General features: G+C 45.1%; 1 protein-coding gene across 1 annotated transcript; it reads right to left on the bottom strand.

Moving 5' to 3' along the window:
- Nucleotides 1-2,503: 2,503 nt before the first annotated feature.
- On the bottom strand, nucleotides 2,504-18,501 carry LOC137153856 (pinopsin-like). The gene is made up of 4 exons (XM_067549672.1): nucleotides 18,165-18,501; nucleotides 12,409-12,473; nucleotides 9,950-10,183; nucleotides 2,504-2,740 (listed from the first exon to the last, which is right to left on the bottom strand). Exons 1-4 carry the CDS (start codon nucleotides 18,499-18,501, stop codon nucleotides 2,525-2,527), a joined length of 852 nt encoding a protein of 283 aa, XP_067405773.1. The 3' UTR covers nucleotides 2,504-2,524.
- Between the last annotated feature and the right edge of the window lie 395 nt (nucleotides 18,502-18,896).

The following is an 18,896-nucleotide window of genomic DNA, read 5'->3' as shown; positions in this document are numbered from 1 at the left end:
GACACTCTGAGGAGGCTAAAGACAGGGTAGCAGCCCTATTTGCACTAGTCTATTTATGCACAGTCTATACCACAAATGTAATATTTTATTAAGGTACGAAACCTCCTTAACAACACCCAGCTCCACTTGAGTCAAAATTACACAGGTGAAAGGAATGACCCTTTGAATATCTATCTATCTATCTGTAATTTTCCTCTTTTTTTCCCTGCTGAAATAATATTTCCAGGAGGGATAGGGGAGAGTGTGTTGCTGCGGAAAGAGGTCAGACCTACAGCATTTACAGGGGGGAGACTGCATTTTATTTGGTTGCTTTCCGTCTCAAAGCTAAGCTGACAGCCCTCCATCGGCCAAGAATTTCTTGTTTAATTAGTACTAAATCATGAGAGAAATGGCACAAGTGTTAACTGCAGCAGCTGGCTCAGGGAAAAAGCCATGAGCTGCCTGCTCTTAGCAACTGCAGTGCCTATGCGCTGTCCTGAGGGGTAAGAAATCATGTCGCTGTCGGGGCTTGGTGTGCTAGGGTCAGTCTGGTTTATAAATGAATAAATATCCACACTGGGGATAGAACTAGTACAATGCTGGCCCTGTGTTTGTTCCAAGGTGAGAGAGCTCGGGGCAGACAAAGGGGGGGGGCACCCACTGCTGTGCCTTGGTGTACAGACTACGTGGCTGGAGGCATGGCTGCACATCCATGATGCTGGGGAGGGATGGCTGGAAGCCTGCTCTACAGGGAGGGAACATGGAGTGGGATGGGTGGAGGGGACCCTAGGCTCTAACAGAGGGCAGGAGGCGAGAAGCCCAGCTAGGCAAGATTGCACCTCATTCACAGACAAGAATGGGGGAGATGGAAGGACAACGTTACACGTGGGGCGGGAAAATCTTTTACCTGAATTGTGAGCATCTGGGACTTGATATGACCTTTGAGGTTCTAAAGGCAGCCCTGATATCAGCTGGAATAGACCCTCTACTGTAGCTAACACCCACAGTTAGTGGGAGCGGGATCAACGGTGGGACAGTAAGTTATTTAGCACTTCTCCCAAACCAAACTAAATGGGTAGGAAACAATGGCAATTTTAAGCTTATGTGGAATGACGAGTGAAACTTTTCTGCTGATGTTCACCCTATTCTTGAGTTGGAACATGCTTTACAGCACCCACCTCCAAAAATAGACATAACCAGGTTTGACAGGAGGGCGGTGTAGCTTTGGCTTTTAGCGAGTGTCTACACCAAGAAGCCTTTGCTCAAATTTCCCCATCACTTCTACTGCCGGTTCAGCTCCAGCTATTGCAACCCTAATGCAGACTCCAGATGGCCACAGAGCTACATGACACAATGCTTTAAATGCCACCAGCTGCATTGTCTTCTCTAGCACTCTCACCATTGCTACACCTGTGGAAATGTGCAGCTGGGAGCAATGGAGGGAAATGTTAGCAAAAAGACCTAGCATAGAGAGCCAGAGATGGTTAGTTCCTTAGGGCAGGTACTGTCCTATAAGCACACCCTTGTTAAGCTCCGTGAATAATGCCAGACAAACCATTCTTTACTGTTTCCTAGATTTTAAGGCCAGAAGGGACCATTATGCAGGAGGTCAGAGTAGCTGATCATAACACAGGCCTTATCAGGCAGACTTCAGATCAGCATGTTTCTTGATTGGCAAAGGAGGATTAAAACATTAAACCAACAAAACAGCATCTGACCGCTTTTGAACCTCTAACACACACAGCTGAATGGTTCAAATAAGCAACTGGTATAGTGTGAGTCACAGTCATTTTACTTAAAAAACAATTTGCATTTCCGCATTGACACTAAGAATTTAAGGGGCTGATCTGCCAGTACCTGTACAGCTCCCCATGTGAGTATTTCAAGCCTTGGCAGCTAGCAGTTTTGCACCTGTTCATAAACAAAAAGCTGCTATAGAATAGAGCAATAGAATAGAGACAAAATACTAGAAATAAAGATAGAAAGGGATTTTAGGAGCCTGTTTCTCGATCTGTGACTAGGTACCATAGATAATACTTGGATTGCTCTCGGTTCTCCATGCAGCAGTGTCACTGGCCTAGAAAAGGCATTTCCAGGAAAGATGATTTCAGTGCTAGTGAATCAGCGCTTCTGATACCAATAACAGGCCAGCTACCATTCCAGAAATGATATAGAAAAAAACATTATAGACCAACCATTGCTTCTGAATTAAGAGGATTACAAACTTTTTGCTGCTGTTTCTAGGTAGAAGTTTGTCTTATTGGCAAAGCTGAAGTCTATTCCAGGAGCTTGCATACCTGTGGTATTCTTAAATGAGCAGGGTTTAGGACGTGCATGCAGAAGTGTGAAAGGCTTCTAGCTGATAATCTGCAAGAGAGATCTTTGTTGCATCTTATTTTTCTTGGCAGACATAAACTTAACATGGTTGAGCAGTCAGAGTCCGTATTCCATATGAGCCCTAATGTTCATTTCTGTTGGGAGTTGGACATTCTTTGATGGGCCAACATGGAGGTTGGATGGAGGGTTTTAAAAGCAGCTTATTGATCTAGATTGTGTAATGAACCACAAGAGTCTTTTGGTTTTTTGAAGAGCATTCAGTGTCATTTTTGTTCTGCTTTTCATCAGCTGGCATTTGAGACAGAGGAATCTCGATCACCCTGCCAGCTCTCTCAAAGTTTTGGTTCTCTTTTGAATTGAGAATAGTTTCAGTATGCTGAGGGAAGGGTCCACACTTTATTAAAGTGACGAAACACCTGTAGAACTAAAGTAGAAAAACAGAAAAACTGTAATTCAGGAGAGCATATGCCAAAAACAGTCTCAAGCAGCCCCTTGAAGGCCAACTCAGACAAACCTGAGAGAGGAGGAATAAACTTCATTTTAATAATAGCTCTCTGCACTTCACCCTGTGCATAATAAATCTGAGGAACTGGCTGAGAAGCCTGTTAATGCAACCTACTTGTCAGTGTCTATTACAGGTCCCACTCCATGGGCCAGCCACAGAGAACACAACTGTGTTACAGTTCCCATTTACATAGCCTGGCTTTTTAACTCAAGCTGTAAAGTCCCATGATTTTAGCTCCAGAAGTCCCCAGTTTAATCCCCAGTATCAGCCAACATGAGGGCCATCCACTTTTTAATTACAGCTTTGCTGCTCAAATCAGCCGACAAAACGTGACTGTTTCACAAGCAGCACCCCCCAGGGCACAGGAAGCAATGGAGTAATGCAGCTGGCTATAAAAGGAAAGGGAAGAGTCGCTGTGCAGGAGTAAGTACTCCACTCAACATGATGGAAAACCAGATGCAGGCCCCAAGACAATCCCTACCTCCCTGCTAGGATTTTTCAACTTTGCTCATAGATATACAGCTTTAAGGATGGATTTCCCTTTATTTTGATTGATCTTCTGTTCGAACTTCACTATCAAGTTACAGCTCAGCTCCGCATGAAGCACAAGGAGAAAATATGAGTTGCTTGTTTTTAGGATCAAGAGGAACTCTTCGTAAACATAGGATTGAACAGATCCTAATGCATTCCATTCACTGGGCTTCTGACTCTGATGCAAGGGCTGAAGATCTCCTTTCAAAAGAACCTCATCCCTCTTTTCACTCAAGCCTCATAGTCTAGGAAACGCTGCAGGCTTTGGTCGAACTATTACATATTTGACACATACAGAGATGACAGCAACAAGAACTGGCCATTTGCTGAAGAAAAAAACCCACCACAGACAAACCCATCCAAACTGAACTAAAACCAAAGAGGTCAGTATACATTAGTATTTAACAAGTGGGGTGAAAGTGACGTTGGGAGAAGAGGGGCCATGTACTCTGCTCAAACTGGATATGATCGTTGTGCTGACCGGCACAAACCCTCCACAAAGGAGCTGATTGTCCTCAACACTATGACAGTATTAGTCTGGAGTGATTGTATTGTAGTAAATGGAGCCAAATAGTGTACGCAAGAGGAGAATCAGCCTAAAGCATGTTCAATTTTGCCCTGTAACTCCCAACTTCCATCTCACTGCCATGTTGCAATAGGTGATGAATTGAACTGTGACAAGTGCTCAGTTTATTTCTGGCTAATCTGATGTAGCGGGTGGCAGCTGATAGCCAGATGTCAGGTACAGAAGTCTAAAGCAGTAGGGCAAGCAAGCCTGCCATGCAGACACACAGCACCTGTCATCACCACATGAGCCTCTGTCCATGCTGTTCTGAACATCCCTTAGTTATTAGCACTGAGAAGAATGAAGGGCACTGGGTTTTGGCAGGTGGCAAGTAAAAAGCAGCATAGTCTAATTTGTGATCCTTAGTATGAAGTGTAAGAATGTGTTGAGAATAAAGCTACACTTAGCCGGACTGGCAAACACTCTGCACACAGATGGGCTTCCTGGGGCAATAGCTGGTATTGGGAACAGATGGGATTTTTCCAATTTTCCCTTTAAACGTTTTTAAAATATTTTAAAGCACTCAGACCAAAAGGAAACATCCCTGCTAGTGCCTTGGAGAATTCAAACAGAAGAATAGCAGTGGGTCCAAACCAACCCTCAGGGTCAGCTCTGAACATTGGGGTGTTCAATATCCAAACCTTCATCAATAGTTCCTGGGTTCAATCCTGGTCTAGGAAGGAGGAAGGAAAGGTATCTCCAAGCCACCTTTAAGCCTCACCCAATTCTCTGTCCAGTTTAACTTGCAAGCATCCTGAGAATGATGCTTAAAAATCCTTTGTGCTATCAATAGATGGCAATGTAACGCCCCAAATGCATCCTGAAATTGCTCCCATGTATGTACTACTCAAACAAAAAGAGCGATGGGAACTTCCAGGGCATGTCAAGGCCCTTCCCTTCCCTGTTGACTATAGGCTAGATTGTCACTTGAGGCACCACCCTAGGAATAGCACTGCCAGGAATTGTGATCAGAGTCGGGAGGGCAGAATGGCCTGCTCCCTGACTAACTTTGCTGCGAGGCAACCAACGAGCCCAGCTGCACTACCTTGGAATTGACAGAGAAGTGACAGTACCTGACTGGCTGCTGGTTTAGCAGCCCTGAGATAAGCCTGGCTCTTGTAGCACATCAGTGCGTGCTCTATGCATATCAGGCTTGCAGTTGTGCTTGCCCTGCTTCCTCTCTTTGCTACTACTGCGTTCCAGCCCTCATCTTACCCGCTCTTGGTCTTGCTCTGCTCCCCTCTGGTGGACTTTGATCCTTGGCTCTGCCTCTGGTGTACAACTCAGGTTTACCCTCTGGGTCTGGCATTTAGCTTCTGTCCTTCTGGTACTGGCTCTCTGCTTGTTCCTGGACCCTGACTACTCTAGCTGGTAGGCTGAACTCTCATTTCAACCAGTATGTCTATCCACCCATAGCCTGGTTGGCTGCAGAATCTCAGTTCTTCCTTGCTCCCAGGAGGTAGTAGCTGACTCTTGACTTGTACCAGCAGGAATTCCTGCCCCTGTGGACTCGCTCAGCTGATTAGAGAGGGTAGAGACAAGGTTATGCCTATGTCTACCTCTCCCATGGACTCTGGGAAGGGAGCTAGCAGGTATGCAGCCCCACTTCCTTCTGTGCATTGGGACCCAGTGTCTGGCAACCAGTGTAGGGATACAAGGGGTGTAATTGCTCTCCCACTCCACTGCACGGTCACAGTCTAGCCTTATAAGTTCAAACAAAGCACATTACATTGGTACAACGAGAGATTGGGGTAAAAGAATCCTGGTTAGCCTTGTTTATGTCTGATACTCCCATATGAGTACCTTTGAATCTGCAGATACCCACTCATTTAGAGGCAGAGTTCAGTGTTTTAGCTGAATCCCTGCAGTGCCTAGAGAGGCAACAAGGTCTGAATCATTAACAGACAGGATTGGGAGTCAGGACATTTGGGGGTCTCTTACTGTCTATGCCACAGTTTTCTCGCATCACCTTGGATAAGTCACTTGACCTCAATTTCCTCATCTGTAACATGGGGATAATGCTGCTTGCATTCCTCACAGGGATACTGGGGGGCTTAATTCATCAGTGTTTGTAAGGTAGTTGGAGTTCCTTTTCAAAGTGCTAGTATTATACTATACTCAGTGCATTGTTTTAATAGTATTAATTGTTTCCAGATATTATGGTTTAGGATGACAGACCTGCAGGCACCAAATACTCAGGTAGATGATGATGATGATTATTATTTATTATAAATATAGCAAAGTGTACCAAGTGCTTCACACACTAAAGTATTTAGCACCCATCTAGCTGTAATCCAAATAGCAGGGAAAACCAACCTGGGGCTAAAGAGCACAAGCCAATGCATTGGACTTCCACCTGAGGAGACATTTTAAAGGAAGCATGCTGGACAGCATAACCTGCAGCATCAGTCATTTGGGAAGGAAGAAAGTCCAGGGCACACGACTCCTTGGCAATGCATTAGCTCTTACATTAGCAAAGTCAGGTGCCATAACTTACAATATTTAATCATTGTGAATGACCTCCATCAGTCTTCAGTAGCTCTGAAGAATCACACCCCATTTGCTAACAAGTAATATGTTTAGAAATGCAGCTTTCAGAAAAATGTCTGCTCTGACTTCCTGACCAGAACTTTGGAATGATCCAGATTTTACATCATTCCCCAAATGTACTGAGCTCACAGTCAGTAGATACCCATGGAGTGCAAACCTGTTCACTGAAGCAGACAACTATGTATTGCATTGAGTCTGTGTTTTGACGTAAGGATCTGCCAGTAGCCTAGGGGACTTAAACTGATTTTCTGTAATGCTCAAATCTCCCTTTACTAACTAAAACAAAATGTGGAGGGTTTCCAGTGTGGTTGTATGGAATGAAATGATTCCTAGATGACAGCCATGGCTGTGTGTGGAAGGACTTTGTGGGATTCCTAAACCACCGGGGACCTTCTCCTTCATCAGCCAGGAAATGGGAGCTGACAGAATGGAGGAGGGAGAGGTTTGAGGGGTCTTCAGTGTCTTTGGGCCTGGACTCTTCGTGCATGCGTGTGTGCATGTGTGCGTGCGTGCGTGTGTAAACATAGCAGGGTGAAATCATCACCAGAACTGAAAATACATTCACAACAGTGCTCACCCATTTAAAACTATCGTGACCCACAAAGGCAGCCAGTTACATGCTCTTCTTCATCTAGTCCCAAGCAAGTTCATTCTTCTGAGAGCTTGTTTCTGCTGGAAACAAAAATGCTGCTCTTAGAAACCATTTTAATTATAAAAATGTTGGCATACATTTTATTTCTGGCAATAGCAGCCTGTGAGTTCACCTAATGGGTAGACGTTTATTGTACAGGTCCAAATGTTAAACTGCAGTCCTTAATAATAATGCAGGAACTGTGACCCACTGATGCTTTTTAGATTGTGAAACTCTCTGTTCTCAAACCCCTTGCTGTTGAAACATTTCAGTTCAAACAGAGCTCTCCCTCTCCCACAGTACTTACACTGAAATTATATTTACGCTTCTCTTCACCACCACAGCAATAGATGGGCAGGTCACAAGTGAGGAGTAAAATCCCGATGTCTTCTGCACAAGCAGAGTGTGGCAGGAGAATCTGTAGGCTCTGTCTAGACTAATATTAGACCCTCAGAGCAGCCCAGGACCAGCTAACACACTTCAAAAGCTGTCAAGCCCCGTCCACACTAGTATTCAAACCATGGTCTCCAAAACATTTTTAAGAACAGCTCGTTTTCCCAGTGTAGGCAGGGCATTGCTATTCAGCCAAACGAAATAGAACCTCATCCTTAACACTGAAATTTAAGCTACGAGTCAGGATGTCACTCAGAATTTGGTTAGCCCTTAACGTTAATATAATCAAAGAAGGTGCCTAAAGAAAGCCTTGTATGAAAGAGAACATGGGTGTAAGGACAAGAAGAGCTAAGGCTGGGAAATGACACTGTTGCAGAGAAGCACAAGTTACAAATCTATCACCGCCAGCCTTTATCACTTTCAGTGTCACTGAACATTCAGCAACACCCCCATGGCTTTCAATGTTCTCATGGAATTGCTCCCTTCTACCTCTCTCCTGGCTGTTCCCCAACAGCCCACTACATTCCTCCTTTATCCCCATCCCTAGCCTTATGATTCTTCCATTCTCTCCTTTCTTCAGATTATTGAGACACTTCATTTTATGAAACTCAATTTGAATCTTCTTGTTGGTTTTAACCTCTAATTTACTCTGGACAGTTCTCAATACGGTGCATTCTTCCACCCCTCCCTCACTATAATTAGGGTGTTGATATATCTCTGTGTAGGAGCACTGGGATCTCAAGGGAAAATAATGCCAATTATTATTGCAAATTATAATTATTATAAAGCAAATTGCCTTTCCTTAGATAGCAAACTCTTCAGGACATGGGCTGGCCCTACCTATAAGTTTGGACAGCACCTAGCACATTGTGGACACTACTACAAAAAATATCAAAAACCACTGTAAACTGCTGGAAGTTTTACTGAGAGTGCATGCTAGCATGTGAGACTAACCTGCCGGTAAATGAAATGATACCAAAAGGAGCTTCTAGACATTTCCTCCTGTTTAGTCTCCAAGAACCATCTGTGAAACTTGTCTTTTTCATTTGTGTATGTTCTGTTTAAGGAAAGCTGTGGTGCTGATCAGAAGAGTGGAGTCTGCTTTATCATTCCCCCCACTCAGTTACTTGCTGTATTACCACTTTTAAGTTCCGTTTTTTAAGTATTTTCTTCTGCTTGCTCTTTGTGCAACATTTTCCTTGTTCTGCTCATCTGAGTCACTCCATCGAGCTCCACAGAGAATCACCTCTCTATATATATCTCTGCAACACCGATTTTTAGCATGATGGAGATTATATGCAATGCATCATCACTACTCAAGCTTATGTCATTGCTGGGAAGGAATTGGCTGTGCAAAGGAGCCTGAGAATGATGTTGCAAGCAATGCCAATCTCTCAGCATTCACCTTGCATTGCTTTTCTCAGCTGCCCTTTCTCCTGCTTTTATTTGTGCATAGTCTATTCTGAAGGGATGTGGGGCCATGTTGCCATGTTGTGTAGTGAGTTTAGGCAGGTTTGTCCTGATCTGTCAGCAACTACTTGCCCTAAATGTGGCTCAGATGGCCACCAACGATTTGCCCCAACAAAGGGTTATCTTTGAGCAGAGTAAGGACTACTGTAGCAGGTTCTACACATTCCCTTTCTCTGGCTGGGTCTCCCCATGTGCCTTTGTAATCATTAAACAGGGTTAGATGTATGCACTGTGGGGCTGCCCCTCCACAGGGCTGGCCGGGATTTCTGGGTCACGAATGTGAAATGGTTGATTTTGTTCTTTAAGCAGAGTGGTTAGAGAAATGCAGCCCAAAGCGTGACCCTGATTTTAAAATGCTCCAGTGCAAGGGTATTTAAGTAAACATTTTAAACCAACTGGAAGTCTTAAAATTAACTCCTTCATGGTTGATTTCTGACTTCTGGTTCAGGTGTCAGCTTTGTTTGGTATCAGGAGTGCATTCTTCCATTCTCAGAAAAGCAAACTGTTGGTGTTTTACAGAATGTTTGTATATAAATAAAAGACAAACCTGGGGGGAAAAAATTTTAAAATCCCCAGATAACATAATGGCCTTTTATGGTCATTGGCAGCCAATGCATGTTCAATCCATTTTCAGGCTGCTATTGCTTGTGCCTGAGAACTAGCCCAATGCAGAGCATCCCCAGAATCCAGAAATCAAAATGGTGGCTTAGAGCCATTGCCCTATCTCCCAATGATCACCTCCAGAGTGAGAAGACACACTACATATCTGCTCAACTTTTGCCATTTTGGCTGAGACGCCCTTCAAAGGGAGCCCAGCTGTGAGGCTGAGTTTTGCGACCATCCACTAGAAAGGGACTGAGACACCCCAACTCATTTCAGGCAGGTTGCCACACAAAGTTGTGACATATATTTTAATAGCATTTACTGATCACAAATCTAAGTTGAAGGAGCAATTCCAGAGTAAAGACAAACAAAATGAAATTCTTACCTGTTTGTTCAAGAGCACATAGAGAACTGGGTTAACAAATGTGCTAGTCTTTGCCAAAATGGATGGGGCAATGCTTCCTGTTGGAGTGATTATTCCTGGCTTGCCGAATGTTGCAATCAAAGATACTATCCCATATGGCATCCAGCAGAGGAGGTAGCACGTAACCATGGATACCACCATAAAAAGTATAGGGCGTTCCCTCTTTTGAACCGTTGTCATATTAAACCTAGAAACCTGCTAAAATAAAGCACTGGTTTATAAAACTCAGGAGTGTGGGTTATTTCTGTCCTAAATTCAATATGGGACTTTTAAGCAGGTATAATTTCAAGTGTGTGAACAGTGCCATTGACTTCAGTGATGTGAGCTTTTGCCGTGGACTTCAATAGGACCATCATTTGGCCCGAAATACAAAACAGCCTTGAAACAAGACTGTACTCAAAGGCAAGTTTGTAAGCACAGATATGTACCCTGCTTGCACATAACTGGAAGCCTTCATTGGCCCACTACCAGGTCTAGACACAGATTGTGTTGTATGCAGTACAACAGATTTTTTATTGAAAGGTGGGGGAGGCTGCACAGACTCTTTGAAGTACAGTCAATGATGTCTTTGAAAAGATATTTTAAAAAATATAAGAAATATAAAGGCAACGCATGGGGGATCTTGCTCTAGGAACTGCAGCTCACTCTGAAAAACACCATAGCTCTTATGCCTACTGTAGTTGCCAGCAAGCAATGAGAAAACTAAAAACGTATCCTTAATCCCCTTAACTAGGAAATAGAAGGCCATTTCCCCAGGAGCTATTTTGGTTTGCACCAGCTCAGGATCTGGCTTGCAGAAGTTGAGGGATTATGTGATACATGTCAGTGATTTTGTCACGTAACCATCTTGACGTAGGCAGTAGCACAGCTATCCTGTCACTAATATTCCTACTCATACGAATAACATGACAACTAACTTGTTCATCTTTTCTTGTAAAAAGAAGTCCTTTTTTCCGTGCCATTTTCCCTTATCGCAGTGTGTAACAAGCTGAGAACATGCACACCCAAATTTAGCACAGCATCCATGTAAACAGTGACCTCTACTGGAATAGGATGAGCCTGTTTTGAGGTAACAATACCTGAACTATCTCTTTAGCTAAATGGCTAGGGAAACTGCTTTGGCAGTACAGACAGTACAGGCGCAAATCCTAATAGGGTTATATATGGATGGATAAGGACCAAATTTGGATGTCATTTGTTACAAGTGTATTTCCATAACTTTCTAGGATCTTGTCCTGAAAAACCATACTCAGTGAATTAGTCCTCTTGACTTCAGAGGAACTGGTCACATCAGCATGGGTTTGCAGGACAGAGTCTATTGACTTAAAGGGAGCTCCACCCATTTATATCAGCTGCCCATTGTGTTTGTTTCGTGTTTTCTTTTAGTTCCACTCTGTAGGTGACTGATAGAGGCAAGACACTTTCATGTACTGCCATCAAGGCCCTGATTTACATAACAGTGTTGGTGGCAACTGGAAATGTCTCTGCGTTAATGCCTAATGCGAGCTTTTCTGCACCCAGCACCCCGGAGCCTCTTTGTGAATTAGACAGCACACTGAAATGTTTTGGAGCCAAAAGCTTATTCCATTTCCCCCCTTAAAGTAGGCTTATTAAGCTGCTAGCTTTGAAAGGGACTAGCTAGCACTGAAGGATTATTAAAGCATTTCTTTCGCTTGGTGGATCTGACTTGGATAGCTGTCCTCTGCCATTGTGTAACTTCCCAGTCCACATTTTTCTTCTTTTTCTACACTTATTTCACCGTACCAGCTTGCTTAAACAATGCAGACATGCTGATTCCAGCTTGCAGATGGACAGAGCAGCTGCGAGGGTGTTTATATATGCAGCTCTTTTAACTCTTCCTGAGATGTGGCTGAGTAGAAGGTTTTTGTTTTGGGAGAGAGCATCTAGATTATGGTATCAGTTTGGAAATGTACTGCTAACTAGGCAGCTGTGTAAGCCATTTTATTGTATGCTAATATATGAATCAATAGTATTAGTAACTCATCCTTACATAGTACTTTACATTTTCAAAGCAGTGGACACATATCATTTAATCCCCACAAATCAATATGACGTGGGCAGGAAAGTACTACAAGGTGAGGACTTCAAAGGCATAAATGACCCTTAGGCACCTACTTCCCACTGAAAGCCAATGGAACTCAGGCACCGAAGTGCTATTTGTGACTGGGAAAATCTACCCTATTATCCCCACTTTAGAGACAGGGGAACACAGAATGGTTAAGATTTGGCCAAGGTGGCAAGGCAGGCAGGAGTAGGTCTTGGTAGCTCTTGCGGCCGCCTCTTGCACTCTAACCAAACAGATCACACTGCCTCTCTGATGCCCTCATGTGACAAGAACTATATAAAGCTGAGTTGTGATTGGCTGAGCCAATCCCATAGGAGTACTTAATAAACGTTACCAGAGCACAGTTTAGGACTGTTAAATAGGTGATCTCATCATGCAGATGAACAAAAATGTAGTTCACTATGCCCAGAACATTCAAAAATAAATAAAAAGAGATATCACAAATAAGCATTCTTATAGCCTGTCCTTCCTTAGTGTCACAATACACTATCCAGTTTTAGACAGAACTTCCCAGTGGAGTCCCCCACCCCATTGCTGCCAAGGGCTTATCTGAGTTCCTCCACATCAGACTGTATATACACTTCATTTTCAGTGAATTAAACATGCATAAGATAAAAGACAGGCTAGCCTAGAGGATTTCTGTGTTCTCTTTTTGAGCGTTCTGCTAGAAATGTGTGAACTACTGGTATTCATATCAGGTCTCTAGTTCTCTGCACATTTTAAAAGCCAGGGGAAATGATTTCTTACATAACTGTCTACCACTAGAAGTCAAAGCAATACCACAATTCAAGATGCGAAAAATGCCTCTGTGATTCACTCATTAAATGACACCAGAGATAAGTGTCTTCAAGAAAGAGACCAGGATTCTATATATGTAGTGAGACACTTTGTCCAGTTTGCATAATCCTTTAGGGATGCATTTTCCACTATTACTGAAGAGTTCCTGTGTTTCTCACAAACCTATTCAACAGTTTAACACCGTGATAAATTTAGTAATAACAAATCCCTGAAGCATTCATAAAGTCAGTCTAATGGCTCTGAGTCATGACTAAAACAGAGGAACCAAAATAAATGTATTTGTGAATAGATTGATTATCTAACATCATTTCTAAGCTGCTGTGTACCTGATTTGTCCTATGTTAGGTCCTGATACAACTCACCTGGAAGTCAGTGCAGACACCTGTCCCCCACTGAGGATATGTCCTTACAGAGTCCGATACCAAGATTTAGTCTAAATGTCAGCAGGAGGCGGTGTGTCATGTGCAAGGGACACCATTTGAAATAAGAGACTGACAATCATATCTGATTTTTAAAAATGCATTCTTCTTATTTTAGCACTCTGGCAATGTGTTTGATATTAAGCTCTTCAATTTAGCCCTGACTGTAGCCCAGCCCCTCTTTTTAGCACACAAAAAACGTTGGTCCAGGGAAGTATCCTATCATTCAAACCAACAAGAGGGTGTAGATCCAAAGATAAGGCTGTCAGTGCCTCAGTCTTCGTGACTGCCACAGGTGTTACACTATATGCCAGGTAGTTGTAATACACCTGTCAGAATGGTCTCTATGCACTGACGATGTCATGCATAGTATATATTATCACACAGACCCGGCAGTACCTAGCCACACCAAGGGCCAGATCCAAAACCTACTGAAGTCAATAGAAACTTGTCCTGTGGACTTCAGTGAGTTTCAGATCAGGCCTCATGTGAATTAAATATAGTTTATCAGCCTGAACTCTATCTCTTCTGGCATTTGTTGGCCTATGTTATAGCCTTAACCATAGATTTGTGTATGTGCATTTCTTTCCTTAAAAGAAGTTTAAATAAATTGCTATGTCAAAGTGTTTGGGAGCTGCCACGTTAGACAGATTTGTTTAATTACAGATTATGTAATATACACCAGATGTAGGGGCCCAGTTCTGTGTTGTCTTATACCCTGTGCAACTGCATTCCAGTCAGTGCAGAATTTAGCCCATTGACTTTTTAAAGAAGCAGATAACTGAGTACTCTCTTTTGGAGTCATTACTGTGTATTCATAAAAATATAGGGCTGGAAGGGACATTAGGAGGTCATCAAGTCCAGCCCCCCTGTGCTGCGGCAGGGCCAAGTATTGAATAAATACTTAGAGACATAAAGACATTAAAGTCCTTTGCTAACGTACGTGCTTGTTGGCATACACAGCGCTAACAAAATATTAACTATGCACATATGTAACAGCCCTTGGCTTTTACACAGTGCTTTCGTCTGTAGATCTCAAAGAACTTTGCAAAGATGGGGGACTCGCTCAGTATTACCAATCCCAAACCTTCAAAAACCACATCAGGCTCCCACAAAATCATGAGCCTGTTAAAAATAAGAAACTTTGGGTTCTTTTTATTTGTCTTCTGGTTTTTGAGCCATTTTGATTCACGTTTTCAAGATATTCTCTGAAACCATAAGAGCTAGAAACCTACTTTTTAAAAAATGAATGCTGAGATTCTCATGTAATAACATGACTCCATGAGCTGTGGCTTTAAGAAAGACACTAAATATTGCAAGATGTGCAGGTTTATCATGGGAGTTGGCAACATTGCGTAGAGCGGTCATATTGTTTCCTGCTTGGGCCTCCCCTTCCAAAGGTGCAGCTCCTATTTATTTCAGTGGGAGTAGTACCCTTGGTCCCAGGGGAAGCTGTTTGTTTGAGCATCCCCCCAAAACCAATGGGACTGGAGGACACTCAGCATTTCCTGGGCGCTGGCCTGTAGGACAGAGCAGACCTAGCACTCTGTGGTCATGAGTGTAAAGGCAATTCTTTTATGAGGCTACTGAGCATAGACACACCCTGTGCTTCTCCCTGGCTCTCTAATGCCAAGACTGGCTAATGCCTCCCAGTGTCCCCACACTGGGTTTCCAGAGTCCTGGCCTGAGTCATTGAACGGTCTGCTGACTATACTACAGGGCCTTTTGTTCGGTGATCCTGTCCCCACCCACTTCAATGAGAGCTTTGCCAGGTATGTCAATGAAAGCAGGATTGGGCCCTCTGCCTGATAAAAGCTACAAACAAGGGAGCAAAGCTGCCTGGGGGTGGCCAGCACAGAAATGGAAGGTAAAGCCTCTCTCACAACCCAGCTTGTATAGACTGGGAAGAGGCAGGAAGGTGGGAAGTGAGAGGCGAGGGGTCTGATCACAGCTATTCTGCACTCCTCCTTCTCAGATTCAGTTTGGTGACTAAAGAATAAGCAAACTGTATCAAACCTTAGGTTTACCTGAAAGTAACAAATAGGCCTGAAATGCCACGGATCAGCAAAGGACACAGAACACACATATACCCTCTATTCACTGGGTATCCCCGATTCACCCAGGGGGTGGGCCTGTTTAAGTTTCTTGGCCCTTCAGCTCAAGCTGTAGAGGCTCAGACAGTTGTCACATGTGCTTGTATATAATTTGTTTTTTTAAATTTCCACCCTCTTGCCACTTCTCTTCCCATCCACTCTTTGCCTGTTGCATGTGCTCTGACAACAGTAAAATTCTGCTGGAAATCAGCAGGAGTTTTGCCTGTATATGGACTGCAGAACAGAATCTTGGAAGAGTCACAGCCCTTCGAAGGAAGGCAGTAGAACTGTACAACAAGGAGAAGAAGGGTCATTGTGTTATCCCCTTATGCTGACCTCTGAAAGCTGCATTAACTATTTATCCAGGCTTTGAGTTATTCTTTGTGAACCAGTAAGTTGTCTTGCTGTGTTCACCCTCACAAACACTGTCTCCTTCCCCCATCCAGGGCCCCTTTCTAAGCAATGCTGAAAATGGTTGCCTTTGGCTACACATGCACAGCTTCCCCCAGTGCTGACACACACTGTCAGCAAGAGGCAATTTCATTTGCACAAAACAGGCTTTTACAACTCATCTGTCCACCTTGTCTGACCAGCTTGGTAAATTAAATAACCTTCCTACCTCTCCCCGCTCTAGCCCTAAGAGTCACTGTTCTGCATCCTCCCTTACCTCCCTTCATCAAGCGCCATTAACTGCAGCTACCATCTGTCCACACACTTTCAGGATATTCTACTGCCCACTCCAATTACCAAACTTACATGGTTCTTATGGCCCCGGTGCTTCCTATAGCTATACAGACACCACATGTACAAGCTACGATGCATCTCACTTTAGACATACAAGACAGCTCATCACTCCATGTCAAACATGCTTCTTTGCATTCAGGAGTCAGGCCAGGACATACCCTAAGAAATGTATGTTTCCTGCTGTTTGTTCTTCATTGCCTGCCTCACTTTATTTCATAAATTGCAAATGTATCTTCTCTCTCTCCCAATCCTCTGGACAGATTCTCAACAGGACCCATTCCAACTGTTGCTTCTGAGAAGCTCTGCAGTTTTCTAGGTCATACCTCCACCCTGGCAATTTCTGCAGCCTGGTGGTGGGAGAGAGTCAGGCTACTTACTCTGTTCGATATTCTAGCACAAACTTTGCTCTGGAATCAGGTGCCTTTTCTCTTTTGTTCTGCACCGGTTCTTATACTGCTCTTATCGTCGTAGGACCTTCTAGTAGTACGTTAAGTGACACAATTAATAAATGTCACATTTTGAGCTTCAACCTGGAATCGTGGCTCATGTATACCTTTGGCACAGAGGATTTTGATATTTGGTAAAATGACAGGGAGCAGACTCTTCCAACAGCTGGAGTGAATGTGAAGTACCAGTGAATTAGGTCAAAGGTGAGCGAGTCTTGGTAAGTGGTAAGGCGAAATGGATTGCCTGGAGGAAGGGGGGCTGAAGGGCACAGGATTGTGAGAGCCATGCGTTGGTCTTCTCTCTAGGCACTTATGCAATACAAATAAATATCAATAATAGTAAGTGTGATTGGCCTTTGAGTCAGTGATAACAGGAAATTACAGGCAGGAGAATCTAGTGCCCATTTGGCCCTTCAGTTGTGTCCATAATCCAAACTGACATCGACTGGCAGGATGAATAGGCTCCAGTTGTATAAATGTAGTCAAGGCAGCCCGTTCCACGGTCACCTAAAACTCAGAACATTTATAGATGATGTGTGTAGCAAAGCATTGCAGGGATCAGGTAAGGTGGGGGATACATGGTGGAATTTTTTGTTAAAGCGAAGAGCATTCTTCCTGCTTTTTTGAAGTTCAAAAGGCACAGCTGAATGGGTGGTCCTTACACTTTCCAGAAACAGCTAATCTTTGAGCAAGACCTGGCACATGCAATTTCATCTCATAAGGAACTCTACTGGGCAAATGACAAATGAGCTGAAAGAAAGAGAGGGTTTGGATGATGGAGATGGAGTTTCAGACCTCTGCCACTAAACAGTGCTTTCTTTGTGGAGAAGTGCACAGAACTATGGGCCATCATGCAAGGGTTTAAACAAGAAACTTTTTAGACAATGATGGCTTACTAAAATCCATAGCACCAGACTCTGCTTTGGAAACCAACAAACAGAGCACACTCAGCAACACCCCTGTTCAACTTCACCTTCTCCATCTCCAAAGCACATGCAACCAAGTTTGTTCTCTGTCATTAACACTAGAGCCAACATTTTCACTGTTAGGTACCTAAAGTTAGTCTCCTACCGCCATATTTAAAAGAGGCTTGATTTACAGAGGTGCTGAGCATCTCCCTCCTGTCCTGAACTTCACAGGAGTGGTGCATGCTGCGCATCTCTGAAAAATCAGGCCAAACTTTTGTGTAGGGGCCTAATTATGGATTTGGGAGCCCAAATTTAGGCACTTCTGTTTGAAAACCTTGGCCTAGACAATAGAATAAGCCAGGGCTAACAAGGGGACCTCCTTATGGTATCCTAACACCCAGGTCGTTGGCCTGGGGGCCCGGTTTTCCCGCGGGTGGGGCGCACACACCGCTTTCCCTGCCGTTCTGCACATTCCTGCTCTGTATTTACAAAGTGGCTGCCTGCAGCATGGGGGTGCTTACCCCAGGGAACCCGGGCCTCTGTCCCCCCTCAGCGGCAGGGTTGCAGCTGCCGGCAGCACCCTAGAAGAGGAAGCGTGTCCCACACCGCGGCGCGCACTGTCCCAGCGGGCTGCGGCCGGGCTCTTTCCTCCCCGAGCTCTGAGCCTAGCAGCCGCACCTACCGAAGAGGGCGTTGGCGAAGCCGTACCACCTGCAGCCGGCTCGGCCCAGGAGCCAGCGGCCGCGCAGGCTGGCGGTCAGGCTGGCGGGGGTCCCGAAGACGCAGAGCAGCAGGTCGCTGAGGCTGATGTTCAGCAGGATCAGGCCGACGGGGGTCCGGACGGACTCGACCAGCAGGTCGTGCAGGCAGCCCAGCACCTGGGTGATGCCCAGACACGCAGCCACCACGCTGTGCCCGGTGCGCCCCAGGCCCCCCGCCGCCGAGGCCGGGCTGCCGGAGCCCCCAGCCCAGCTGGGCTCAGTGAGGTTGAGGCTCCGCTCCGCCAGGACCAGCCTCATGCCCGCTGCGCTGCCTGCGCTCCCTAGCGCGGGGATCGGGCACGCTGCGCCCTCGGGCACCGCTGCGCCCTTCTCCCTTAGCGCGCGGCGCGCTGCGCTTCTCTCCCCTAGCGCCCCAGACAGTGCCCCCGCGCACGCGTCTCCTGCGGCTCCTGGAGCGGGGACTGGCCCTGCGCACCGCGCGCGCCTCTCCCCGGCAGGGCCGAGATCGCTGCGCCCTTCCTTCGGCTGCCCGCCCCGCGGGAGAGCGCAGAGCGCGGGGCGCTTCTCTCCAGGGAAGGAGGAGAGGCCGGGCTGCGCTGCGCCCTGCGCGCTCCTGCCTGGCGCCCGGCTGAGCTGGCGGGAGGAGGCTCAGCCCGCAGCGGACTCGGAGCCCTCGGCGCTGTCTGAGCCGG

Source organism: Emydura macquarii, unplaced genomic scaffold, assembly GCF_026122565.2.
Source record: "Emydura macquarii macquarii isolate MOO-44397 ecotype Brisbane River unplaced genomic scaffold, CSIRO-AGI_Emac_v2 contig_1253, whole genome shotgun sequence".
Classification (NCBI taxonomy): domain Eukaryota; kingdom Metazoa; phylum Chordata; order Testudines; family Chelidae; genus Emydura; species Emydura macquarii.
This window is presented reverse-complemented; position numbering and strand designations above follow the sequence as displayed.